General features: G+C 34.8%; 1 protein-coding gene across 1 annotated transcript in view; it reads left to right on the top strand.

Annotated features, from left to right (window-relative positions):
• The window catches only part of LOC113078630 (WD repeat-containing protein 18-like), a 36,750-nt gene that overhangs the window by 2,321 nt on the left and 13,180 nt on the right, over positions 1 to 21,249 (top strand). Inside the window, exons 2-4 of the mRNA XM_026250950.1 lie at positions 198 to 341; positions 5,489 to 5,553; positions 7,223 to 7,347. Of these exons, the coding sequence (XP_026106735.1) occupies positions 198 to 341; positions 5,489 to 5,553; positions 7,223 to 7,347 (334 nt within the window). The remainder of the gene's footprint in view (positions 1 to 197; positions 342 to 5,488; positions 5,554 to 7,222; positions 7,348 to 21,249) is intronic.

Below are 21,249 nucleotides of genomic sequence, written 5' to 3'. Positions count from 1 at the left end.
TTTTATGTATTCTTATAGGCAGAATATTGTATTTCTTGAAAACGCATAACTGTTTTAATACCAAACCTATGAGAACATAATGAAACCAACTAAGAACTTGGCGTGTGTTTCAAACTTGATTATTAAAAGACCGTTGTTGTCATGTTGGGCGTTATTTTTTTCGCTGACCATCCTTATTCTCTCTCCTCATGTCACAGGTCTGGGAAGTTTCCTCTGGGGAGATGCTCCTCTCTGTTCTCTTCGACGTTGGCATCATGTCAGTGACCTTTGACCCCTGCGAGTATTTCCTATTCTGCGGAGGCAGTGATGGCAATATTTTTCAGGTGTCTCTCTGCAGCACGGTAAGCACTTTAGACGCTGGCATTTCCTGATCAGTGGCATTTATCCAGGTCCGATGAGACCTTTGCAACAGAGTTTTTGTCACCATTGTGAAGTTTTTTATGAGATGTTTAATTGGCCAACAGCATATGGACAAGCAGCCTGTTGTGGTTTCATAAGCAATAATGCACCCTGTCTTATCTTCACTGCATTAGACGGAGAAGATTACAGTCATTTTAACTGGACTCCTGCTCGGCAGCGATTAGATGTAAATAGTGTCAAGTCATTTTCTGTCAAATCTACATTTCTTTTCTTTCACATAGTTCTCAGAGTAAACTTCTGGTGTGAAACGTTTATACGCTGATCTTTGTGATCCTCTGTCCTGATCCTTCACATGTCTCCTCAGCACTGCTGAGAACCGAAGTGAGTGGTTATATTTTTTATTTTTCTGGTGAGCTGTCTGTTTCAGTCCAGGTCAGGGCATCTTAGAGAAATCTCTCAGTGCTGGAAGGCAAAAATGAATGTGAAATGAATGTGTTTCCTCACATCCTCACCTCGCTTCACCTTTACGCTTCTCTCAAAGGGAATTTCAGATGAAACGTATGCAGGTGTCATGGCCATTGTCAGCTTCACTTAAAGCCTGTGTAGTTTTCCTGGATCATTGGAAGTAGGTTATTCCCCAGCAGGTGCCTTCAGATTTGAGAAGATATGAGGCTCTACCATCGGAAACATCTGTTTACAGAGAACATTGGTGTTGTGTTGAAATTAATGTATTTTGAAGAGATCTTCGATAATGCATTTACTCATTCTCATTTTGTTACAAACCTTTTGTGGGAGATGTTTAGCAGGAATGTTCATGCTAGGTGGGCGATGACCCTTCAGACACACACACACACACACACACACACACAAAGAAAATAATGTTGTCAGTTGAACAGTGTTAGAAAGATTTTGACATGCTTTATATTTAGTGTCGTGGTCATATAGTCCAATAAGTTAATATTAAGTTTTATGAGCAATTTGAACCTTTATAAAACCAATTTTTCCTAAAAGAGTCTTTATCTTTTGAGTCAAATTTAAAGTCAAATTGTTACATTTTAATCACTGAATTAGAATAATAAGACATTTGGCTTAAACTAAGCAAATGAGATCAGTATCAATGAAATGAATCTTTGCAATGCAGAGGAAACGCAGAAGCTGCTTCTGAAGTGGGATTTAAATCTATTTACTCACTGTTTAATGCAGGACATGAATGCATTCAAAGATGCAGTCCGTTTTTGAGTTCAAAATATACATAATAAGCGAGTACACCATGAATCAATTTTGCTAACCTTGTTTTTGGCTTGTCCTGAATCACTACTATATTATAGGTGCAGCTATAAGCTATAAGTGTTTATATTCTGACTATTTAGACTGGTTTGGGTAGGTACTGCTGTGGAGTAGCCCAGTACCTGCGTGATTCGCCATAGAACATTGAACTGTTGTAAAAAATCTATATCACATTTGTAATCATGGTAAAATTTGGACAAATAACAACACTCTTCATATGAAATTTTCTTGAATTTGTGATTATTTGAGTCTTGCAGTGAAAGAACACACTCTAAATACGCACATGCACTAGTCTAGACTTCATCATGTAATGCATACATGCATGCACTCTATAGATATGGCTTGTTTGGTTTTTGCAACAACAAAAAAAACAATGTCAAATTGCACATTGTTAAAACATCAATTACGATATTATCACAGACAATATATATCGAACAACGCTAGTTGAAACACAATTTCAGCAGTAAAAGAGGACTCATTGTGGGCTGCCTTAGAGGTGCTCATATACCGTATTTTTCGGACTATAAGTCGCACAGGTGCGACTTATTTATCAAAATTAATATGACATGAACCGAGAAAAATTAACCAAGTGAAAACATTACCATCTACAGCCGCGAGAGGGCGCTATATACTGCCAGAGATGCTGCTCAGTGCTCCTGTAGTCTGCACTGAAGACATAGAGCGCCCTCTCATGACTGTAGACGGTAATTTTTTCTCTTGGTTCTTGGTTCAAAATGAATGCGACTTATATTCCAGTGGGACTTATGTTTTTTTTCCTCATCATGACGTATTTTTGGACTGATGCGACTTATACTCAGGTGTGACTTATACTCCGAAAAATACGGTAGGTTAAATACACAAACTTTTATTTGTCAAAATGCCTTGTCTTGTATTTTGCAACAGTATAATAGATCCGGGCAGCTCTTAAAGTGACAGCAGTCTAATATTCCTGCTGTCTGTCATTCATGTTAATCAAATAACAAAAGAGAGAAAATTTATCTGCGTGGAAAATGGTTATTCATTTTGAGAATTACTAAGCTAAACAGAAGTTAGCATGCACAATTAAGTATCATTGAAGCTTGAAAGAGCAGGCTGTCTGAAATGGCTTTCTGATCCGTAATTGTTGAACAACTCAATGATAGAAGAAGGAAGAAACGTTTGGAAAAACCAGCATTTTCTGGTCAGCACTTAATATGATTTGTCTTATAGCTCTCACCATATCATAAAGTATTCCTGAGCTCCTATTGAGAAACCGCAAGCTTAACAGGAGATGCTAGAGGCAGAATTTTTTATGAATAAACATGTTTCTTCTTGAGACAGTGTTTTCCGATTGAAGATTTCTTTCTTCTTTTTGTTTGTCTGAATGCATTTTTGAATTCAGTGTATGTGTGTGAGAGAGACGGCATGTGTTTCTAAACACCTTTAAACAGAGGTGAAACTGTATGCGATTCCCAATCTGTCCAGATGCGTTCATCATCATTCTTGAACATTAATCAGGGCATTAATTAGCTGGTGCTGATGTGCTTTTTCTCAGCCTCTTCGGTTTTCATTCTGCTTGCGTCTGGAATCTCAGCCAGCCTTATTAGTCTGTAGGGTTTCCTGATTTATTTATTTTTTCATGTTTCTAAAACCTTTCAAGATGTTCAAAGGCTATTCATTGATAGACTCATATCTCTTTAACGTCTAAGGCTGGTTTTCACGCTTAACACTTTCGGTCTACTGTCTTAAAGTTGATTTCACAGGAAGATTAATTGGTGGGATGTAAGAAATGTGAGGATGCTTGGAACGAGGCGTCCTGACTTCTTTCCAAAACATCGGCCTCGATCTTTGCATTCTGATTGGTTCAGAATTTTCCCTTTGAACAAAATACAATACCTTGCTGGTAAAATTAGTGGAAAACTAAAAAATCTTCCACTCGGGACTACATAATGTGTCTTTATGGTGTTCAGTGGTTAGATTTCATGTCAAAAATGATTGTTTATTATGCAGTTGTGTCCTTAAACGCTTCCTCTAAGCTTCTCTTCTCAGTCCAGTGGTTTCATTGACCTCTTCACCCTGTTGAAAGTGCTTCCTCAGCTCTGTTTCTTTCCCCTTGTTGTTCGGATTGTCTTGTCAGTGATGAACGAGGGTTGAATTTTTCATATTTAGATAGAAAAAGACTTTCTGACAGGAAAGCTTACAACTCCCTGCCTGCTCTAAAGACAGAAAGACAGAAAAAAGACCTAAAGAGAAGAATACAGAGCCGAGAAGTGTGTTACTGCTGAAGGTTTTTAAAAACGAATCCTGTCAAGGCTTTCTGACTCAGAAAGACATCTGTTTAACTTCGTTCTGAACAGCCCCGCTCTATACAAACACTTTAATGTAGCGGTTTCACTTAATTTAACTTTAAATTGAATTATTAGCATTGAGTATTATAAAATAGTAGCATTTTTTTTTTTGTTTAATACTCACTTTTTATTTAAAAATATAATCGTATGATCACACTATTTATTATTTTATTTGAAAATATGAAATTGAAATGGAATTGATAATAATACTTATCAATTTAATATCAAACCGTTTTAGTTAAGTTGTAGCCATTTTATACTAAATTAAACATGGGAGCAAATTACTGTAGCATTGCGACGATTTAACTAAAATGAGGGAACAAATTAATAAATTGTGGCTACAAATGAAACAATTTAGCTAATTATTTATTAATTAATTCCACTATGTGTGGGGCTCAGTATGTTCTAAAAATATCCAGAAATATATTAAGCAGCACAACTGTTAATAATAAGATCCACTATTAATAACTGAGAACCATTAATAATGAATAATAATTAAGCAGCAAATCAGCATATCAGAATGATTTCTGAAGGATCATGTGACACTGAAGACTGGAGTAATGATGCTGAATATTCAGCTGCGCATTATAGGAATAAATAAGTTTTTTTGTGTGTGTTTTGCATTTTTTCATAATATTACTGTTTTAACTGTATTTTTAATTCAGTAAATACAGTTTTGGTGAGCATAAGAGACACTGATTCTCACTCACATGCCTTCCTTGTGGTAGCTCTTTATTACGCAGTGGTTTCACGTGAATCTTGGTACAGTGTTTGTCTAGCATGTTTAAACTGGCTTTTTGAACAGTCTTTTCAAGTCATTTTAACCACAGACCTCCCTTTAATCTTAAATCAAAAAGAGCTATTCTGAAACCCCATTAGATATTCCAGAAGGAGCTCATAGCTGGAAATTGCCAATTCTCTTCTGGGTTTCACGACTATAAACTTGAACAGCTCTATTGTTTGAATTATAACAAGGTCTCTCAAAACTTTTTCGGGACCAGTGCGATGTCTGTCCGTATTAATGTGCAAATCTGAATATGAAAGACGTGCGTTTCCTTCTGGAGATCTCCTGCTGGCTTTAACTCTTCCTGTCATGTATTATTGATGCTCCTTATTGCCAGGCTTTAAAGAGGTGATGTAATGATTTGAGTCAGCAGTGGTCCAGTCCAGGCCACCGGACTTCTCCCACAGCCTCTTCCTTAATTAATGCCATTAAGTCAATCGATCAGAGCGTTTAGGAGACAGTCGGGACTAAAACCCATGCTACCTAATGGAGGCTGTGTGTACCAGGACTGTAAGCTAATTTGCTGTAGCCGGTGATCAACTGTAAGGATGTTTTTCAGCTGCCCTTGTTGGCATAAAAACATGTACTTGATCAACGAGACCCCAAACTCTCACCCCAAGCCAGCAGGCTGTCGTTATTGTTGACCCATGTTAGCATTTGGATAGTTTTCTCCACATTGTAATACTTTTTCTCTTTTGCTCTTTTTCTGTCTTTCTTTCCTGCTTGGCAGAGTTTAAGCCGGGATAAAACCTTCCAGACGGACAGCGACGGCAATCAGGTGTTCAAAGGACACAGGTGAGGTTGTCTGTGCTTTTTTTGTGACCCATGTGTCTGTCCTCGGTTATTACTTCAGGAAAAGACATGCGTTTTTGTGCCGGAGCTCAAAGATCAGACAGTGAAAAGGAAGAAAAGGTGAACGTTTCTGGCTTCTGCTCTGGAGTGAACTCATTTTGGATTAAGCTCCTTGTTTCTGTGCTTTGTACAGGAGCTCCGCCTGTGAAGCAGTGCAGGCAGGAGGTGTAATCACAGCCTCCATTTGTGCTGGTGTTTTCAGGTTACACACAGCGAGAAACGCAGAATGGCCGATGCTGGTGGCAAAAAAGCTGTCATTTTGGCATCATACTCTAACAAATACATGTTCATTTTTGTGACAGCTTAATATGGATTTGACTCTATATTAAATTACGTTTTGTATATATATATATATATATATATATATATGCCTGGATAGACATAATTATATATAAAATATAATTGTCTTACAAATATCATTCATATAATTTTTTTGAACTTTCTATTTATCAGTGAATCTTGGACAAATCTAATAGATATTTTATAAATAGAATGTTAATGTATGTTTATATATATATATATATATATATATCAGTCCCTCCAGAAAAACACGATTATGCGATCGCTTGATTTAATGCATAATCAGCCAAAGGCCGCATATTTATGCGGGGTCGCATTTTTTCAAATACGCCACTCTTTTGCCGCATAAATGACTGATTTCAGAAAGCAAAATATGCGGGGCTAGCATGATTTCATAATCCCTGTATTTTAGTTGCAAAAAACTCACATATATATTAGCAGAAAGATGAAACATGTTGCGTTTACTTCACACAAGTAAAGCGCCATTTCCCCCTATTGCCTTTGGAACCTTATGAAGTGACGTAATTACGTGACGTGAACATCATCTGCAAACCCCGCGGTGAAACTTGAAGCGCGCAAATCATTCTTATTTGCCAACAAAAATAAGCGCAAAAGAACGCGCAAAGCAGTTTCCCAATTTGTTACATGACAGTGGAGCCAAATTATATTGCGAAAACTGCGGTTTGATCAAATAGAGAAAAAAAGGTGATTCCCCCAACATCCCGCATATTCCATCGCATTTTTTAAGAAAACGTGCCGCAAAATCAAGGATTTTTGCCCGCAACAATCACAAAAAAAATCTGCGTTTTTCTGGACATATATATATATATAATTTTAATGAAGGAAATGTGTAATTTTATAAATTAAAAATGCAAAATTGATTTCGATCTATTAGATAATATTGGAAATATATAATAGATATTTTTAGAATAGTGAACACACACACATTTATATTTATATAGATATATTTAGATTTTTATCTTGATACAAATTTTGCTCTTTCCACACACGCACACACACACACACACACAAAAAAAAAAAATATATATATATATCTATATATATATATATATATATATATATATCTATCTATCTATCTATCTATATATCTATAATACATAACTGAGCATGAGCACAACATGTCTGGTGCATGTCTGCTAAGTCCCACACCATGATTTTATTTATGTATTATTTTTTAATACACAGTAAACCGTATTAGGTAGGCAGACTTGTTGGTTTGTAGAGCAGATAAACCTGTAAATAAATCTGAACCTGCTCTCTCCACTATAACATTCTCTCTCCTCCTGGACAGAAATCTGGTGACATGTCTGTCTGTGTCTATGGACGGGACCCTCATGCTGTCCGGCTCCAACGATGAGACTGTCAGGATGTGGGACGTTCAGAGCAAGCAGTGCATATGGTCCATCAACCACAAGGGTAAGCATCAAACACTCTCTCTTTCTCTCTGCATGATTCCCTGGTCTACAGGCTAGATCTGCTCTCTGTCCAATCACCTCTCAAGCGTCCCAGCATCCTTCAGTGCTCAGCGATGCTCGCTGACTCTTTCTTGCTCTCTGGCAGCTCGACCAGTCTACTCCAAATTGACGTGCCATTGGACACCTGCATCTTTTTCAGTTCTGGTGTCTGATCTCTCGTGCTTCGGCTGTGATTGGCTGGCAGTAGTGCAGGAATGATGAGATTCTGCAGCGATAGTGACACAGCGTGCTCTGTTTTGGTTCTTATCCGTGAATACATTCTGTCAGCGCCGCTGGGGTTTGACAGTAGTTCACCCTCCATGGAACACTAAACAACCTCATGTTCCTTTCTGGGTTCCCTGGGTTATTTTTTTTTCTTTCTTTTCCTTGTCAATTATGGACACTGTGCAAAAATGGAAAATGGAATATCTAGGACACTCGAGTAACCAATTTAAGCAATTTTTAAGTCAGCAGGAAGTCACTATCTGGTCCTGATAGCTTTCTATTGCTTGGACCTGGTGTTATTGTGCACAATTCACCAATGCACATTATTTCTTCCAAATAAAAAACAATATTTTTCCTCTTTTCAGCTTGTATTCGGTTAATGCCAAATAGGTATTTTGGCTTTATTTAATAAGTCAATGTCATATAAATCTATCCAATATGTAAGTTTGTATTATATTTTTATATTAATATAGACAGAAAATGAACATCATTTTATTAAGCCTAGTACTGATGCTATATTGAAGATATGAAGACCCCAAAACTTGGGAACTGGCAAAACAGCTGCTAAAATAATAATTACTATAATAATAATATTAAAAATAATACTAATAAAATAATACTAATAAATAATACTAAATAATAATAATAATGTACATGGGTAAATAATTATGTAAAGTCCTGCTGTTCAGTTTGGTTTATTGTGGGTTGCAGATGCTATTTCTTTATTTTCTTGTATTTTACTTTGAATTAAATTTTTAACCATAGCAGCTGAAAAGCTGTGAATCTGTATTCCTGATACTGTATTAATAACGCTCCTTCAGCACTCCAAATATCCTTCAGCCTTTGAATGAGTCAGTGTTAAGACCTTGGCGATTCTGACGGACTACTGAATTCTCTCTCATTTTTCTCCCGTGAGGTGAAATCACTAATTAGCTCGCTTCACTCTTTCAACATACAGATGAGCTTTGGTCGTCCTGGGTTACAGCCGGGAGGATGAAAGTATTTTTCCATTAATTTCATTCCAGCAGACTCTAGAGAAACTCACATAGCCAGATTGCGTTGCACGGCCACTTGTCCTCAGCACGTTGTGTTATTTCCAGTATTGCTACTGAGCTGTTTCTCTACTCAACTGCTTCACGCTCTATTTGATTATTTTGTTAAAAGAAAAAAAATCTATTGCTGGAAGGTAATTTGTCAAATGTGGAGGTGAAGGGAAAACGTTATTGCGATCTGAAAACTCGAGCTGATTAATTGGTTTTAGTTCTCGCCATTGTTGCCCCCGGTGGTCAATGAGGGTTAAAGGACCACAGATGGCAGGTCTCTTTGAGCAGGCAAGAGCTTTTTGAAGGCCATTGAGGGCTCTTGAATTGAACAAATTAGCACCAAATTATTGTGATAACCCCTAGCCTCTAGTTCATTATTTATACTTCTAGAAAGGGAGGGTTAGAAGAGTGAGCGGGCTGTGGGGTTGAAGCAGATTTAGTTCATATGTTCTCAGATTGATGCAGGCTAAATTACCCTGTTGACTTTGAGGGCCTTTGATCAAATACCTGCTGTAATTAAACCGCTCTGAGAGGTTTAAAGGTTTTAATGAATAACCAGTGTGTTATGTGTCAGACTGACTCCCTCATTCCAAGAATTTTGTGTTGTTAAAAATAATTTTTCTGGGAAATTAATGATCTCATGGTGGTTCAAAGGTTTTGGGCAGTTTATGTAAATCCCTGCTATGGGATGGGCCAAGATGGTCGACGAATCAGATACTTGTCCAACTTTTGAATTGAAACTGTTACTGTTGAATTTGAAATGCCGTTTTCAGTAGCACGATTAATGGATAAACCCAGCATTCAAGAACAGATTAAAAGCTACGCAGGAGAGTCGTAATGTTGAACAAAAGAAAATTCGAATTGTTTATCATCTATCACTACTAATGTGTATGAATTTGAAATACTGTTTTAGATACCACCATTTATAGATCATGGATATCATAGATATAGATCATTTATGGGTAAACCCAGTATTTAAGAACTGATTATTAAATAAATAATCTGAAGTCATAAAATTGATAAAAAGTTACGGTCAAATCAATTGTCATCTATCTCTGTGTATGAATATTTATATTCACACACACACAGGTCAAACCTATTTTACTGGAACCAAAATGTCACAATTTATTGGAAAACCTGAATTATATCTTTTACTGTATGAATTTGAAACACTGATTTAGATGCTACCACTTTTTCAGTAAACCTGAAATTTAAGTGTAAAAACAAGAAGTGTTAATAATGTTAGAAACGTTTAATTTCTAGTATTTCTGTTGCATTTGGCCATAAATTGCATTTCTTTCAGTCTTGCACATCATGTAACCCTCTTTATTTGAGTTTGTGACAGAAATCCACTCTCCTGGGTCTGTTAAAAACCAGGACAGGGTGCAAGCTTGTCTCCTATCTTCACAAGGAGATGCATCTCCGAGCGAAGTGGGTCCTGTGTACTCACTGTAGCTGGACAAGGGGCAACGAATCTCTGCTCAAGGCTCTTGATCATGGAGGCAATTAAACTCAGTTTCACGCCTCATCCCCAGACGCAGCTGATACCCCCACTCCTCCTTTTATCTGTCTTCATTAAAGCCAGCGGGCAGCCTGTCAAATGACAGAGTGGAAAGAGAGCGACCCAAACAAACGCCTCAGCCAAAATGTCCAGAACTGAAGTGTCATTTACAGACATTTTGTGTTCAGAAGGCTGAAGGGCATAATTGTTAAGTTTACTTTATGTACAGCCTAATATTAAGTCCCTCTTAAGGAAGCTCAGAAATGGACCAAGATAGGGCTCAGCCATATGTCCAAAAATATTATCATGATATTTCTTTCCGTATCATGCAATATCAGTATTTATCAATATATTAATTTACCATTAATGGGGAAATGCCTTCCACATGTTTTTAGACCTTGAGAACGAATGTCAGTGAGACTTGTTTGCTTGCAATTAAACTGTGCCTAGTAGATGTCTTTTAATTTTGGGTTCTGTGAATTTTGTTTTACTTTACACAAAATTCAGTTTTCAGTCTTTATTTTTTCTGTATTCTTCGATTTAATATTTAACACAAAGTAACCATCAAAATGATGTAACAATAAAACTTTTTTTCAGATAAGATGCTGCACGACAAAACTGTATAAATTGGATGTAAAAATATCTTGGCTGTTTGATATTTCTTAAAAATAATCGTAATATTATATTGAGAAGTACATAATAGTAATATATTTCTGTCATAATTTCTTCAAGTTAAACTGAACTCTTATTTTCGTTGTTTGTCTTGAAGATCTATGAGCTTCAGTGTATGTTTGTTAGTTGTTTTTTTTTCTCAAATGAAATGGTGTGTGTGTTCATGTCTCATATTGAAACACCAGATGGTGAAAACGTTGTTAGCATCATGCATGTTTGGGTTTTTTGTATAGTAGACAAAACAACAATACCATTTGTTTACAGAGACACACGCAGAACATGCAGACATAAGACACATGCACTGACTCGTTGTTTATTTCTGCTTTGTGATCCGCTATAAAGATTGAGGAAAAATGTCCAGAACTTATCATTGTTAACAACATAAATTATATTGGTATCTCTATGATATTGTTCAATCCCTAGACCTAGACAAAGACAAAGTAATGCAAGATTTTATATTTTATTTAACCTTGTTTCTTGACCTTTCTTTTTTTGAGGGTGGGATGTTGATGTCGTTAAGACGCGGGAGGAAATTGAAAGGACTGCTGGTTCGATACCTGCAAGAAACGAGCCATGCGGCTCACTGTTGTGCCCTTGAGCAAGGCACCTATCTCAGGGTGCTCCGTGGGGATTTTCCCTGTAATAAGTTAATGAGATTGTTCTATGGCAAAAGTTACTCAAGCAGATTCAGCTGGCCCTGGTTGTTTGATGCGACTTGTTACAAGGAGTTTCTGATGCATATTGCTCTATACACTGTAAAAAGACCATGACTGGCTGAAATTGCCTGGGAATAAGTGCCCAGGGTTTTTTATAAGTCTGCCAGGAAACAATGTTTTGATTACAAGCTGCCAGGTTGAGTCAAGTAATTACTGGATTTGCCAAGCTTTTTGCCAGGTTAGTGGCTTCAGTGAGTGTTCATTTGAAGTATGTGAAGGCTATGACATTTAATTGCTCACTTGCCGTTAAGTTGTGCTATTTTGCATAATGGAAACATATTACTTTGAATATTTATATCATTTACAAAAGAGAATATTACAGCAAGATGCAGTGTCCTGCCGATAAATTGGGTTCAACCTCATTAAACAGTGCGAGCAATCTGTCAAACAACTTGACATTGCAATCCTAGCTTATGAAACTATTGGCTTATGACTTCAATTGAAATATTCAGTGTGTCCATGCTTTGGACAGCTTGGGTAGTACACTTATTTTTTCCTCTCTGCCACTTCACTCACCATCTGTTTTTGCACCCTTTACACACGAACATTCAAAAATTTGGGGTCTGAGATTTTGTTCATCAAAGAATTCTGAAAGTGGTTCCAAAGACAAAAATATTAAGCATATTACAATCACAGCTGTTTTCTACTATATAATACTAAGCATATTTTCAACATTGATAATGTTAAGATAATATATTTTTCTTCATCAGCTAATCAGCATGTTAGATTAATGTCTGAAGGATCATGTGACACTTAATACATGCGTCACAGGAATACATTTTTACAATATATTTAAATCAAAATCCATTTTTTATTGTAATAATATTTCACAATATAACTCCTTTTTTTCTGTATTTTTGATCAAATGAATACAGCCTTGGTGAGCATAAGAGGATTCTTCCAGAAACATTAAAAAGTCTTTAAAAACTGATTTTTAAAATAAATGTTTTTGTGGTGCTAATTATTATTGTGCTATTTATTTTATGTAAAAATGTATACATTACAAATTACAAATTTTAAAATTTGTAGCATTAATAATGAAGCATTGGTTTAGTGCAGATAATTATTTGTATTTTGCGTTTGTGTTTTTTTTTTAAAGATATTTTGCAACATTCTAGAAGTTTCTAAAACATTCTGTAATATTCTAGTGGTTTCTGGAATATTCCAGACATCATGGGACGAGTCATAACAGACAAAAATTATGCAACGTACACTGAATTTTGTATGACTCACTTTTGTAAAATGTTTGATAAACTGTTGTTAATGGAGTATTATGCCATTTTTTTATGCATGAGTTATAACAGATCAGCTATTCTTTTTATCATTCATTTTCATGATCATGTCAAACATTATGAAGAAACCTTGAGAAAAAAAAGCTAAACAACATTTATAAAAGTCCTCAGCTCTAAAATTGCATGCAAATACCACTTAACTTCAAGAACCACAATGTAGAGTTTTATCACGTAAAACCACTTAGTTGGAAAAAGTACATGGAAAAGCAAGAACATTTTGAAATATTTGAATAACTTTCACACGACTGAAAGTTATGTTTTAGTTGCTCCCCAGACATCGAGTGATTAGTTCAAAAGTCATAGTGTAATGCAGAAGAGGTCAGGTTTGTTGACCCCTGTGTTAATTACTCAGCACTGGCAATTAACTACTGCTCATCTAATCTCTTAATCCCATCTGACCTAAAGACAAGAGCGCTCTGAAAGAAACCAGGGTTTAGAGAACACTAAAACGGCTCAAAACCAAATGGAGATGTCAGAATCACTCCATTCTCCTCCCGTCCCGTCTCCTGCTCGCTGGCCGTCTGTCTGCCACTGGATTATCAGATGGGATGGATTTCGGATTTTATTAGGCACGGCCTCAAATTGAGTTCATGTTTCTTGACCTGGTGATATATATGTCTTAAATATATGTCTAACAGTTGTTTATAATAGACCAGATTAGTGGAAGAAATTATGTATTTGCATATTTATTTCTTTTAGGTATTCAGATGAAATACAACATGAAACAAAGGCAAAACATACAGTTTTTTTTATTTATTTATTTTAATTTACACATAAAAGGTTGTCTGACACCTAATATGTATGTGGATACTTTGCGAAATATATCATGCCTCGTGATTTCAATCCAAAATAAAGCATTAAAAACAACAGAAAGTTTGCATTTCATAAAGACATTGCGTTAAATGTTGCATGCACTGCAAAAAATTTGTATCATGCTCAGTATTTTTGTCTTGTTTTCCAGTACAAACATCCTTAAATCAATATTAATTTTTATTTGAATACATTTACTTAATATGCAGAATTAATACACGAAGTCTTGTTTTCTAAGAAACTGAACACAAAAAGTGAGTTCATGCTTGAAACAAAAACAAATATCTGTTAACTGGGAATGAAAACATGTTTTCCCTTTGAATTAAGTTCATTTTCTGAGCCCTTTGGCAAATATTTGTTATTGTTTCATGCATAAATTCATTTCATTTTGATCTATTTCACAGTAAACAACATTTCTCGTCATTTTGCTTCCCAAATAAATATGTTTTGATTTAAGAGTAGACATTTGGATTGGAAAACAAGACAAAAACATTGATAAAAAGCAGAAAGCTGTGATCAGTAAACATGATTAAACTCCAGTTGTTTGGAGCAGGGCCATTCAAACCTTTTAACTGTTTTTTTAAATTAATGAATAGATGAATGAATAAAAAGTAATGGAAATATGTATTTTTTTTTTTTTTTTTTTTTTTACAAATACAACTCATTGTGGTCTCTAGATATTTACATGTACAAATTGATGTATTATGTTCCATTCAATTTATTCCTTACATTTTCTTTACTTGTTTTAAAACATATTATATTTATCTTCATTAAACCAGCAGAAACCTTGAGAAATTATATTACTATATTACTACTACTAGCTACAATTGCTACAGAAGTTATTAATCTTTGTTAAAAAATACAAGTCTTAGTTCATGTTAGCTCATTAAATAACACAGCTGCAACTTTTGATTTTAACAATGTGTTATTAAATATTGGAAAACCTATAATTTATATAACCTATAATATTTTTTTATTGGCCTTATGTTAACTAATGAATTAACTAATGTTAATTAATGAAGCCCTGATTTAAAGTGTGAACAATAAAGAATCTGCTGTCAGAGAGTGGATGTGTTTTCACATGTTCCCTATGTACTACTACCACTTGGTTGTTTACATCAGAGTGCACACCTGTCTTTCAAGCAGCATACAGCGGTGTTGTGCATTTTGACCAGTTGATGGGAAAAATATTCTTTAAATGCATTTCAAATTCTGAATAATTTGTAATGTATAATTGTTCACAGTATTTAGAAATGCCCACAATAAAAATATTGTGCGTATACATTACCGTCATATATCGCATTACCGAATACCGGAACATGTCTACTATATATATATATATATATATATATATATATATATATATAGAGATGTGAGCTTTTAATACAATAAACATAAAGCAATAAGCTTTGAAAGAAGCAACTCAACGTTCCTTTGTTACTAGTTCTAAAAATTGCTTTCGAATTAGTAACATAGGCTTGGGCTCAGCTTGAGATTTGAATCTGTGGCAAATGGAAATAGTTCTGTGAAAAAGAAGGTTTTTAAAAAGCATTCCGTTATTCTTGCTTTTTTATAAAAAAAAAAAATTGTTGCAAACTGTTGTATAAACACATTACAGACACATCACACTGCTACTAATGATATATATATATATATCATTTTTATAAAAAAGCAAGAATAACGGAATGCTTTTTAAAAACCTTCTTTTTCACAGAACTATTTCCATTTGCCACAGATTCAAATCTCAAGCTGAGCCCAAGCCTATATTACTAATTCGAAAGCGAATTTAGAACTAGTAACAAAGTAACGTTGAGTTGCTTCTTTCAAAGCTTATTGCTTTATGTTTATTGTATTAAAAGCTCACATCTCTGAAAACATCAACAAGCTAATTTTCAAATAAACATTATCTTTATTAACAAACCGCATATTTGAAGTCTAAACAAATAAATTCTCACCTAAAAACTCTTAAAACTACATTCTGTGAAACAAAAACAGTTCTATTTATAAAATGAAAATGGGTCTGCATGTCAGCCATGACAGGCTATGAGAAATACTGCAAACAGAATGAAACAAACAGCACAGTTATCAGCACAATATCGCATTGCTGGAAACGGAACTCAGCCAATCGGATTTAAACTAGAGAGAACGGTTGTAGAAATGCATGTAAACATATATTTCAACTTGATAGCTTATCTGCAACTCAGTTTTTATTTAAATACTGATTATTAAATAAATGATTCATTTATTATTAAATATTACTTTTGTTCTTGGTTTTGTTTTCTGTTAACATTGTATTATTGTATTATTTTGTTTTATTTCATCACTAGGCTTTTTGCCTTTCCTTGGATGTTATTTCCCTACTTCTAACATGAAAGACTATCATATTTTCTCTGGGAGCTTTTAAGGAGTCATGACAAAGGGCTATAGTAGTAATGGACATGTGTTGTGAAAAGCACCATTCAAATCAAGGTCCAAAAGCAAGATTAAAGAAAAAGCTCAAAGCCTTTGGGAAGGAAGCCTCTTGGACATTTGGCAGAATTACGGCCACAAATTTAACATCCATTCCGCCCCGTTCCCTCTGGGGTGTCGTCATGCCAGGAGTCTCTGCAGTGCGCTGGCAGAGTGTGCATGTTACCCACCTCTTTGCACTTTTCCCCATCACTCCCAAGCGCCACGTTATGTGACCCGAGAAGCCGGCACACACAATTTATGACCGCGTGTCAGAGTAGCCTGCACCATTAGTGTAATTCTAGGAGTGGAGCCAGTATCCCGTGAATCAATTGCCATGATTGAGTGGGAGATAATTAGCTGGCCCTGATTGCACACAACAAAGAATAATACTTTTGCTTAAGTACGCAGCACACAAACTACATTTCATGACTCAGTGGAGTTTAATTTGGGAGTGTTTATTGCTCCAAAACCTAGTGAGCTGCCTTTAAACGCAGCATCTAACTGACAAAGAACTTAAGTGAACGATTTAGAACAAATTATGTTCCTCAGGCGAAGCACATCACATTTAATTCAGTGAAGTTTAGTGTTAGCATGTTGCTTAGCTGAAGACATGATACTAATGCATAGCTTTAACTTGACTGTTTTATGATAGCACTTTATAGTTGGGTCTCATTTGCTAACATTAGTTTAACTCACATTGAACAATATAATTTTTAACAGCATTTTAGTTATTTATTGTTTCGTTTAGTTCATAGTGCATTAAGAAATGTTAAAGGGATAGTTCACCCAAAGATGAAAAGTCTGTCTTTTTCACTTTTTCCCCCCTAAAGTTGTTCCAAACCTGTATGAGTTTTCTTTCTTTTGTTACACACACATAAAATGTCTTTTGAAGAATGTGGATAACCAAATAGCTGCTGGACCCCATATATTGCTTTCTTTTGTGTGCCACAGAATAAACTCATGCAGGTTTGGAAAAACTTGAGTTTTCATTTTTGGGTGAACTATCCCTTTAAAAGATGACCTTGATTTTAGTATTACCAAATGTTGAAATTGACTAAGATTAATAAATGCTGTAGTATTGTTCACGTTAACTAATATAGTTACAAAAAAGAAAAAGATTGTAAAAAATAAGTACCGACTTGCCTAAAAGTTGCAATAAGTGTGTATTTATTCCTATTTGGATCTGATTTCTCTCTCTACTTTTCCTGAGTTTATGATTATTCATTAGCTATTTGTTTTCCAAATACTTTATTTCACTTAGCAGAGCATTTATTAGCACACCAAAACTCCTGGGTCCTGGAGGCACTCCAACACTGCAAGTTTTGTGTGTATTCTTAATCAAACACACCTGATTCAGGTCATCAGCTCATTAGCAGAGACTCCAAGACATAAAACATGTGTCAGAGAAAGGAGACATGCAAAATGTGCATTGGTGGGGTGCCTCCAGGACCAGGGTTAGAAACCACTGCATTAATGAACTCCCTTGTCAATGCAAAAAATAAAAATAAAAAAATGAAGCAAAAACTAAACAAACAAAAATGGGCACATTTATCTTGATTCTTCAAATCTAGAGACCGTAAGCAGTTTTGTGGAGGTTGCCTGCTCTTCACCAGCTGGCATTTTATGGGGTTTAAAATGTTATAAAAATGTTTCCGCTTTTGTAGAAGTGGTATATTTCTCTCTCATTTCGCTGAATGACAACCTTCGAAAAATCTTAGAAATGTCAATTCCAGTCTGGTTCTTTCCCTGTGACAGACGTTTATGGCATTACTTTCATGAAGCCTTGTCACGCTTTGTTCAGCCAACCTGCTTCAAGGTGTTTTTCTTAAAAGCTGTAGATGAGAATGAACAGACTGCATGGCTGAATGGCTAGTAACATAATGCAGTGCATTATTACAAGGCCATCAGCAGACGTTGCCATCATGTCTTCAGTGGTGTGTATAATTCACAAAATGCTTCGTAAATGGGGCTGAATCAGTTGATGTGTTCAGAGCTCTGCTGCGGTGCTCCTCGTTGTGCCGCATCTTTATAATATTTACTATATCATAACATATGAGTCACTTATAGTAGGATACTTTATGGAGATTTTCATGCAGTATTATTATTATCAATAAAAATAAATTTTTGTTTAATTGAAAAAAAAATTCTCAAAATTAACTAAAATGTACATTTGTAATTATTTTTAAGTTTTGGGTATGTGTTGTATTTAAAAACGTGGAACATAAAGACTTAAAACACATCACTGTGCAGAGAAATGTAACATTGTTCAACATTTTTGAATTTCAGTGTATTAACTTTAAATTTGCTTAAAATATTTAATGCTTAAATGAAATACTAGTTCTAAAATAGCAGTAATAGATTATAAACGAAATAAAACTATACAAATATTAAGAGAAAATTAAATAAATACTAAATTAAACATTTTAAATTACAATAAACCTTTTTTCATTACAATAAGTCTATTTTTCTTTAAATTTTATGGTAAGAGCAACTAATACTGTATATATACACCGATACTAAATTTTTTCTGCCATTACCGATTATTCAGAATGAAATCTGCCGATACCGATAATTTATTTTTCTAACAGGAAAAAAAAAGCTCTCCAAGCTAATGCTGTAACTATGCAGGGACGCTTCTTATTTGGTACATTACTATAATATTAGATGGTAAAATTAACAAGACTAAAGTATTATATTCAACTGAGGGTGAGTAGATGATGACAGAAATTTCATTTTTTGGGTGAACTATCCCTCTAAGTACAGTTCAGCTTTTACATTTCTCTATGCGTCAAATAAAATAATTTTGATGAATTTCAGCTAGCAAACTGGAGTTGTGCCAAGGGAATATATGATGAGGGGGGTTCCCTCAACATTTCCATGTTTGAGTGCTGTAAATCCACCCGCAGGCGTCCTTAATTTTACTACAGGAGGTCTTAAAACCCTCATTAACATTCATGTTATGCCTCCCGCATACACCACCAAAAATAATAGGTATCAGCATGGTTCACCCTGTAAGTCGCTGCTTGATTTGAAATGTCTCCTGCAAGTGTGTTATCTTTTAGCCTTGATTAATGAAGAGTGTCATTGAACATAATACAGCGTGACACAAGACGTGGGTTGCACCAAACCATCTTTTTCATCTGTAGTATTGTGATTTTGAAATATTATTCGTGTGTTAATTGAACATCCCAGCAAAATTTCAAGCTGACAATCATTCATTTCATCTTTAGATCATGACTTTCTCTCTGCGTAGGTGCATAAATGTGCCAAACACACACATACTGTAATCTTTATTTGATTGTGGGGTATCGGTGATTTTTGTTTAGTTGTAAAGTCACTCAAAAAAAATTTTGGAGGCCATCACAGTTTCCCCTTTTGATTACTCAAACACTCAAGAGATGCAAATATAAATCCAAGTCTCGAACAAATGAGTAATTAAAATTTGAAGGGAATCAATCATTTCCCAAATCCCATCTGAATGAAATATTCTTGTGTGTTCCTGAAAATATGAAAAACCAAACAATCGTGGAGCTTCACTGTGTTGAAAATATGCCAAACGTTTTCACAGGGGTCTTTCAAAGGGGATTTACTTGATTTGAAATATTTGTCATTATTAAACTTGAGATGACTGCTGTCATGCCATCAAACTCATTTCTTCACATGTGCACCTTCTGAGAAATTTCTTTAGGCTATTGAAATTCATTGCATTCATTTGTTATGTACTTATTAGCAGACTGACGTGGAATCTGCACTCACAGATTTTCATTCAGTTTGAATGTCATCTTTCATAAAGTTATAAACATCCCAGTCCCTTTTAAGTTATTAAATTCATTGATTTAGATAAATGTTATGGGTCACCATTTACTAATGTAATTTGTTACGCGTACAATGGGGTCTACAAGTGAAAAGGCTACCATTTGTATTTTTAATTTTATGTGTACACATTTTTTGTTAATTTGTTAATTTTGTGCAATTAATTATGAAAAAAAATAATTTTAATTAAATTAACACATTTAATGCACAGTTTTTAATGAATGAAATTGTGATTGATTTTGTGCGATTAGTTGTGTATAGTAAACATTTTTTTTAATAAACATGCGATTAACGCAGCGCACATTTTCTGTTTGACCTGTTGCGTAGCCCACACTCAAAAAAATGAATTTTCAGTTTTGTTCACTTTACCTGAACAATTCATGTTGAATTAATGCCATTTTGGCTATTTTTCATTTCACCATGATTGTGTCATGTTAAACTGACTTAAAACTGTCACTCGCTGGTTTAACATAAAGTTTTCATTTTGAAAGAACATGTTTCAATCAAGTACTTCAAAATAAGTTTTACGCTTCCCATCATGCTTTGCACAGGACTGGATATGGGGAGAGAAAATGTTGAAATAAAGTGTTATTTTATGCAGTTTTTTGTAAAAAGTGATAATAAGGAGACTTTTTCATGTCTAATGCTCTATTATGTGGGCATTTTAAAAGACTTTATATTGGTGTATTTTGTGCGAGTTACCATTGTGGTGAAGTGTGGAGCTTGTGGTTGGGTTGAGGACCTGGTTAAAAGAAAGTCTAAAATACTTAATTTGAAAAAAAGCAATTTTAATGAGAGTGCTAGTGTATGATGAACACATAGTAACATCCTTAAACTGCAAACAACTAACATCATGTGTAAAGAAAAGTTATATCTTACTTGCTAATGTTTAATGTTAACAGTGGTTCTACATGATGTAAACATATTATCTCTACTCAGATATTTCATGAAGGATGAACTAAAGCAAACTGAGTAAACTCAACTAAAAGTAGACATGTCCTTATAACTTGATTTATTCTTGTCCAAATAACATGGTACAAACATGTGGAACCACTGTCCATGAAAGAATCATGTTCACCCAAAGAGTCATTTTTTTGAGTGCATAGTTGGAGAAATGGAGATGCTGTGTTGCCAACTTAATGTGCTTTTACTAATAACAAATGTACTTTTGCATAAAGCATCTATATTTGTCCATGCTTATGTTGATTAGAGTAAAAAAAAAAAAGTATTAATTTAAGTTACATTTATAACATAAAATTTGTGATTAAGTTGCGATTAGTCACGAGTTAACTCATGACAATCATGCAATTAATCGCGATTAAATATTTTCATCGACAGACA

Source organism: Carassius auratus, unplaced genomic scaffold, assembly GCF_003368295.1.
Source record: "Carassius auratus strain Wakin unplaced genomic scaffold, ASM336829v1 scaf_tig00026159, whole genome shotgun sequence".
In the NCBI taxonomy this organism is placed as follows: Eukaryota; Metazoa; Chordata; class Actinopteri; order Cypriniformes; family Cyprinidae; genus Carassius; species Carassius auratus.
Note: the sequence above shows the minus strand (reverse complement) of the source record. Positions and strands in the feature narration are given on the sequence as shown.